The sequence below is a fragment of the Panthera onca genome, chromosome B3 (genome assembly GCF_046562875.1).
Source record: "Panthera onca isolate mPanOnc1 chromosome B3, mPanOnc1 haplotype 2, whole genome shotgun sequence".
Classification (NCBI taxonomy): domain Eukaryota; kingdom Metazoa; phylum Chordata; class Mammalia; order Carnivora; family Felidae; genus Panthera; species Panthera onca.
This window is the reverse complement of record NC_138344.1, coordinates 5,157,754-5,165,450: the sequence shown is the minus strand read 5'-3', so window position 1 is coordinate 5,165,450 and position 7,697 is coordinate 5,157,754. Positions and strand designations below refer to the sequence as shown.

Here is a 7,697-nt window from a genome sequence, read left to right as displayed (position 1 = left end):
CCCTCCGCGGTGAGGACGCGCGCGTCGTCCCGTTGGTGGCCAGGCGGGGCGGGGCCGGGCCCCCAGCTGCGAGGTCACGGCGGGAGGGCGAGGCCACGCGGTTTCCGGAGCTCCGCTTGCACAACCGAGCCTTGGGAGCCGGTGCTGCGGCCGGTGGGAGGCGCCCGGCCTGGGGCGCAGAGCGTGTGCCCTGCCTTGAGCCGGGTGACTGCGCCTCTTGTAAACCCAGGAAGTCACCCTGCCCTGCCTTACGTTCAGGTGGCCGTGAGGGACGTGTGGTGGGCAGTGTCTGGCGTCCGCGGCTGAGTGGTCACTGGACAGACCTCTTGGTGCACTCGGCCGTCAGAGGATCCAGTTGGAACCAGCACGGCCTCCACCCCGGTCCAGAGGCTAAATTTAAGAGGGTCAGGTGGCTCAATCCAGCTGTTTCTGGGTCGGAACAGCCACTCTTATGGTCTCAGCTCCATCTAGTGTCCACACTGGGACATAGTCGCATGTAAGGGGCTTCTTGACTTCCATACTTGCCAAGGGTACAGCATTCATTAGGCCAATAGGACGAAAATAAGGTCAAGTGGAAACATTCCTCTCTGTACTAGGATTTCATATTTGAAAGCGAGCACTGTACAAGTTAGTGCTACTAAAGGTTTGTGCCTCCTGCCTTTGAGAGGGCAGCATATTCACACAACATAATACCTGTAACGATTGACATTTATTGAATGTTTGTCAGGTGCTGGGCACAATCGTAGGTCCTTTGTGTGAGTTCATTTTACCCCCTACGGCGCTATTAAATGGGGGGACGGCGCTTATCGTCCCGTTTTATAGATAGGGACCCTGAGGCACACAGTGAAATTCGTTACTCTGTTGATTTCTGAAGGCACGTTGAGGCTGTCTTACGGGGCTGGAGATGAGGAGGTAGCCAGGCCATGAGGCTGAGGAGAGAATGGAGGCTGAGATGGCCCTGGGACTCGGGCTGGGTCTGACAAGTGAAGGGGAGGGGTGTGCAGGACGGCTTGCATCCAGCTTTAGTGTCAGGGTGGGGACCGTGGTCTCAGAGGGAGCATACAGGAGTTTGAGAGTATTTCCTGAGCACCTGCTACATGCCAGGCCCGGAGAAGGGGACTTTAGTGCACAAGTGTGGCCCCTGTCCTGGCAGTCTAGACTCCCGCGGAGAAGGTGGATGTCCAGGGGTGATTATGGGTGCTCGCTGGTGCACACAGATCCACGAAGGACGAAGGCAGCTGGCGGCATGGGGTGGGGTGCAGGTGAACCTGAGCGAACAGGTGGGTGGGGTAGGGGGCTGCGTGTGGGGGTCTACTTGGAGCACTGGACAGGTGGCCTGGGGACCGCTGATCTGAAGCAGAAAAGATGGCCAAGGAGGAGGATACACGGAGGAAATGGACATGTGACCTGAGTGAACAAGAACCAGAGAGAGGGTTTGGGGGGGCAGCGAGTGGCCACAGGGCTTAAAGGTCAGGAGAGGGACTGGACAGGCGAGAGGGGCTGGGACCGGGTGTTGGGCAGAGGGGTTTGCAGCCGGGTCAAGAGAAGGGTATGAGTAGAGATGATCAACTCTTCCAGGAGGGAGAGCAGACAAGGTGATGGTCCAAGGAGAAGCCAGGTTGGGGAAGGGTTGTTTCCTTCTGTTTGTTGTTAGTGAGGAGGAGACAAGGCATATATGTACAGGAAGAAGAGTCTGGAGAGGGATGAGGTCTGGGGCGGCGGGACGTTACCGCAGGAAGAGCAGATCAGCCACCGTGTGGCAAGCGAGAACTAGGTAAGGTGGCGGGGGAAGGTACCGGGGAGGGACAGAGATTTGGGGCAATTTGGGAAAGGCGGAGGGATGGACGGCAGGTGGGGCGCTGAGGGAGCTGCCCCCAGGGGCCTGAATGTCTGGGCGTCCAGAGAGGGGAGGTCCGGAACACTCCTGAGAGGCAGGAGAGGATCGGCTTAGGGGACAGAGTGGGGTTGCTGGTTTTCTCTCGTGGGGATCCCAGCAGGGAAAGGCCGAGGATCAGAGCAGGAGGAGGGCTGCGACCCTGTCATGGAGGCCACTGCTCAGGGAAGGGAGGAAAGCCAGGAGAGGCCCGAGAGGTTGAAAGAAGGGTCAAGGGAGAGAATTCTCAGTGGGGTCAAAGGACATGGGGTGTGTGGACCAGAGCAGACATGGTGGCCCAGGAAGTTGGGCCATAGACGGGATTTCTGAGTAAGCCTTCGGCTGAGTCACCTTTGTGACAAGCCCTGGACGTGGCTGAGGAGATGGGTCTGAAGGAGGCATGGCTGGGGTAGGGGGCATGGGGGTAAATTGGCCTGGAAACCCGCTGGAAAGTGGAGGGGACGGGGCTGGGCAGAAAACAGAGCCCAAGCTCTTGGCGAGGAGGGGAGTGCTGGGGGTGGGGGCAGAACATGACAGCAGAACACCGGGGGAAGGAGCATCAGTGGCCTAAACCTCCAAAGGGGAGGGGTCTTAGGTGAGGGCCGGAGCAGGGGTCTGGAAGGGGCGCTGCCAGGCCGCCCTCTGCCCTTGGCACCCACGGCTTCAGAGGAACCACGTGCCCAATTTCAGGCCCCACTCTCCCGGGCACAGGGGCAAGAGCGCGTGTTAGGAACACATGACAAGCGGGGCCCATGCAGGACCCGCCGAGCCAAGGACCCGGAAGCCCAGCGACAGGCCTAGCTGCGAAGGCGGCGCTTCCCCAAGTTCACGTCGCCCGAGGCTGAAGGAAAACACCAAGCGCAGATACAACCTTATTGTGCTGCTTTTAATTACGAAAGATGTAAAACGACGTATTATAAAACTTGGAAGCTACTTTATACAAATTCCAATCTTTAAATATTGTTTAACAAGGGACCTGGGAGTTAGGACACTGGCAGAAAGTCTGATTAGTTGCTGTGAGGGCTCCTTCGCCAAGCAATGGAACCGTCTGTGCATGACAGAGCCGACGGGAGTCAGAGCTGGAAAGGTCTTCGAATGCGCACATGGGCCGGCACACAGGAGAAGTGAGATGGGACAAAGGAGAACTTATGGTGGTCTTGACGTGATCAAAAAATGTTTCTCCTAACACCGTGTGTCCTAAAAACCACAACTGTATGGAAATGAGGAAAAAAAATGGAACACAGATAGGTTTTTAGTTCTATATTGTTTAACTGCTAATAAATGAGAATAGTACAGCCATCGGTTTCTTGTAACAAGACTAAATATTGGAAGAGAGTTTATTCTGATGTATGCAGCCACTTCGGATGCCGAGGGCCTCGCCTGGTTTGTTGCAAAGGCAGCGATGAGTGTAGGCTTACGCGCTGGAGGTCGGAGGGACACCCGTCCGTGGGTGTCCTTGACGCTGGCTAAGCAAAGTGGGTTGTGTAATGCCCAACACCTTTTCACGGGAAAAGAATGGGCTGGTGGACCTAAGGACAAATTTAATTCAGTGCTAAACCTCATTGTCGTCATGACACGCCCCCAGACAAGTCACTTTTCCTGGGAGCCTCTGCACCAGTCCCAGGGAGAATGCCCTAGGGATGGCGGGCCTGCACCACGCGGGTCCCAGGCATCACGCTATACAGGCGGCACTGCTGTGCAGACAGAGGGCTGGGCCCCCAGCCCCACGGGTAAGGCACTGTGCAAAGAGTGGGTTATGCTGGTACCTAAAAAAAAAACAAAACCAAACTCCTAACAGGGGCACCGATCCCCGATCCCCGTCTGAGAGGCCAGGTCAGATTTCCCGGGGCCTGTGGCACAGGGCAGGCAGCACGGAGCCGGCTTCTTCCGCACGCTGGGGAATGGCGTAGCATCACAGGGAAAAGGCTTGTGCTTTTAACAGAGTCACCCCCTCCCGAGATCCTCAGTATGAAAGTTTTAACTGGGAATGGGGCTTGGAGCTGAGGCAAGGACCCTGGGTGGGTTTCCTAATTCAACGGCAGAGGTTTGGGGCTAACGTGAAGCGGAGGACTCGGGCCCCACAGAGGCAGCTGTGCCATCAGGGTTATTTGAAAGACTGCAGGTGACGTGATCCCTCTGGAGACAGAAATGGAAAGAGGTCTGCAGAGGTTAACAGCCCAGGATCCCATTACGGACTCCTCTCGTCGTGGGGCACAGGGCGGTCTTGCTGCTGTGGGTGGGGGCGGTCCAGCAACCTTCAGCGACTCTGCCGGTGTCTCTGGAAAAGGCCGTGGCTGTCCCGGCAAAAGTTCCAGCGTCTTCCAGCTTTCCTTCAGTGCTCCTCTCCTCCCCGGCCCCTCCTGCTATGCCCACATTCTGCCCCATTGCCCAGGCCCATCCCCAGAGGTGCTCTTCAAACCCACCCGTCAGGCGTGTGGCCAGGGGTTAGGTCAGAAGGCCGGCAGTGGTGGAAATCCGCTAACACTACTTTATGCTAAAGTGCTAATGACTAACGATAGCTTCATGATTTAGGCCTTCCTTTTACTGCAGACTGTTTCTTCGATCTCAAAGAATGATGGTCTTTTTTGAAAGCAATTTAGAGCACAACACGGATCTGAAAGGAAAAAGATCTTTGGAGGTGGGGGCCTGGCCGGGATCCCCGGGGTCCCAGTGCCTGGGAGGCCCCAGTTTGCTCGGTGCCGTTCCGGTGGTGCTCAGAAGACAGCTTCCACCTACCTGCTGTGGCGCACACCCTCGAGGAGATCGGGGCGCCCTGTCTCATCGTGAATTTGGTCACCTAGTGTTAAAAGCATATTAAAGTGCATGCTGAACACGCACAAGTGTTCCAAAAAAAAAAAGCTAAAGCCTTGAGGTTTGGCAGGGAATGGGGGTACGCGAAAGATTAGACTGCCTCGTAGTGAGGCAGATTCATTCATTCCTCCGTTCGTCCGTTCATGCATTCAATGCACAGTTATGAGCACCTACTGAGTGCTGGCACTTGTTAGGAACTAGGGGTCTCATAACGAATAAGGCACGGTCCCTGCACTCGGGGAGCTTACAGCCTATCAGCCTAGCGGGGTTACATTCACACTCCCATGGCACAGAGAAACCCCCCACCCCCCACCTTGCTGCTCAGACCTCCCGCCACCCCTTCCCACCCGACTGCGGAGGGGGAGGCCGGCACCTGTCTAGAGCTCATCTGGAAGGCATCGTGCGTCTTGCCCTCCGTGCTTTCCGCCCCAGCCGTCAAGAGGAAGCACTTTCCTCTTTTCGGGCTCATCCGTTACCAGGGGATTTTTGTTGGTTTTCAGTGACTGAATAAAATAGTCCTCCCTTTCCCCCCTCGTCCACAGGAAGAGGTGTCCCAAAGCAGCAGAAAGGAGATTACATACTTGGAGAAGACAAATGAGCATTCAGTTTGTGAAACTCGGGTCTGTGCTTGAAATCGTGGGAAGAATTCTTCATATTGGAATTAAGGCATCTCCGAGATCACGGCCGTCTGCCGTGCCCCGGGACCGCCCGCCACCAGCTGGCGGGTGCCCGGCCGGAAGCGCGAGGGCGGAGGCGGCCTCGCGGTGCTGTGGTACCGTTGCTCGTGGCTGAGCCAGCTCCTGGAGGCCCGTGGCCCCCAACTGCCTCCGCTCCGGGCCCGATCTTCAGTGTTGACTGACATCAGTGGTTCTGGGCACAGCACCAGGCGACTGCCGCCCCCATCACAGCGTTCTTTTCTGCTTGTACACATGGACCGACTAGAGGGCCGAGAAAAAGACGCACTGGGCACGGTGATGACTGAGTCGTTGGGAGGCTCCCGGTCAGGTCAGCCGGCCTGCAGAGCATGACCCTCGCCGCAGGCCGGTGAGGCCGTGCATGGCTCTCTGGTCTAGAATAAGCCATGGCGTAGGAGACGGGACCTCGTCGCAAAGCCAGGAGTCATGGCGTTGGCTCCTGCCGTGTCAGAGGCCCGAGATGACTCAAGCCCGGTGGGCAGGGGGGGTAGCTGGCTCCATTCCATGCCGTCCTATTTCGGCGCCTTCAGAAAAGAATTCTGGTCCTGGTCTGTTCTGTTCACAGTCGGTCAGCCCGAAACGTCTCTTCAACAGAGGGGTCGAGCAGGCCCATGCTGGAGTCACTTAGCATGTTGAGTCCGTCCAGGCTCAGGGGTTCGATCTGGAGCTCTTCTTCCAGAGGAAATGGAGTGTCCGTGTGCAGGCTGGCCTCGGGCATGCCCGCCAGCGCACTGCTGAGGTCTTTGAACAGGCTGGTACTCGAGTCTTCTGGAGGGAGCAGCAAGGGGGAAAACAGGGCGGGTTAAGAGGCACACACAACGGAGGATATCCCCTCAGAGGCCGTCCCTGTCGTCCTCCCCACCGTGACAGTGACTGCCCGTGTCCCACCCACTCCCAGGCGTCCAGGTGGCTCTAGAATCTACGTGCTTTTCCGTCAGTTCCACGACCCTCCCATTTTTGCAGGCTTTTCTCCCTTTGAACTTCAAACTAACTAGTTCGGAAAAGGCTCGGAGCACCAGGCCCTTTCCCCACTGGCTCACCGTCTCTGGGGCCGGGCACCTGCGTTTCAAAAAGGCAACGCTGCGCCGGAGACCTTAATTTTTGGCCTCATCTGATGTCATGTATACTATCTTACAACGGTGTGTGTGAAGGCACAACAAAACGAACATGGTAAGGAGGCTGAGGGCTGGCCCACGCTCACCTGTCAGGATGGTGTTTGGGAAATTCCCGCAGTTGGAATACAGGTTGGGTCTCAAGTGAAACGCGTCCTGTTCTCGCGGACCTTGTTCCACCAGGGGCACCTGGAAGCATCCAAGGTTACACTGTAAGGAATGACCTCTGCTTCCAAGGAGAGAATAATGCAAGGTGCTCCCAGAGCAAGACCGTCTTAGGGTCCCTTCTCTCTAGGATCCCACACAGAATATTCCTCTCAGGCAAGCACGTGCTCGGGTGGAGGAGGGGGTCCCTGAGGCCCACAGTGTGGATGACTCGTCCCCGTTCACCCACGGCTGGGCCCACTAAGCCATTAGGAGACATCAACAGTCATGGTCTCTGCAGCAGCTCTGGTCTCACACCTTCTCCCCCCAGCCACACCAAGGCCTTTGGACACACCGTCCGTGGGAGCCCTTCAAAGGTTCCATGTATCGCCAAGGAAGTGATGTGACCAATGGACTCTTTCCCCCTTTGGTTTCTAGAAAAATGAGGAGGTGATATCCTTTCCTTCTCAGGTGAAGGAACCCTAGGCAGGTCCCTCTCCATGAGAAAGCCTCGGTGAGGACTGGTCAGAACTGGACACTGTCTCCGGTGCCTTTCCAGAAATGCATATTCCAAACTATTTTTTAAAAATCTTTCAAAAGTATGCATTCCTATCATTTTTCAGGGAGACTCTCTAACTCATAAACTAAACCGGCTTCTTCAGAAAATGAGAAGGCAGGGACTACTGGTTTATGCCATGAGTCTTTACCATGGCCCACTCGGGAAACATCTGTTATTTATTCATTTTACTGTTGTAATTGTTATTAAGACCCGTAGGGGCGCCTGGATGGCTCTGCCAGTTAAGCATCCGACTCCAGGTTTCTGCTCAGATCATGATCTCACGGTTTGTTGGGATGGAGCCCATGTCTTTGTCTGGCTCTGCGCTGAGAGCAGGGAGCCTGTTTGGGATTCTCTCTCTTCCTCTTTCTGCCCCTCCCCTACTCGCACGTGCTCACTCTCTCTCTCTCAAATAAAAAACATTGTAAAAATCTTAAAAAAAAAAAAAAATGCTCAAACCCTTCTCTTCTTAACCCATCCTAAGCCCAATCCACACTTAACACTAT

General features: G+C 55.9%; 1 protein-coding gene across 2 annotated transcripts in view; it reads right to left on the bottom strand.

Moving 5' to 3' along the window:
- Window positions 1–247: 247 nt before the first annotated feature.
- Window positions 248–7,697, bottom strand: part of CRTC3 (CREB regulated transcription coactivator 3) — a 106,383-nt gene continuing 98,933 nt past the window's right edge. The window contains exons 14-16 of one of the 2 annotated variants that reach the window (XR_013556453.2): window positions 6,581–6,680; window positions 5,266–6,147; window positions 248–390 (exon numbers count right to left, since the gene is read on the bottom strand). Coding sequence is in view for 1 of the 2 variants with exons in the window: in XM_078449047.2 (XP_078305173.1) it covers window positions 5,939–6,147; window positions 6,581–6,680 (309 nt within the window). In the remaining variant the exon portion in view is untranslated. Of the gene's footprint in view, window positions 391–2,738; window positions 6,148–6,580; window positions 6,681–7,697 lie in introns of those variants that run through there. The other variant, XM_078449047.2, reaches the window with a different exon arrangement.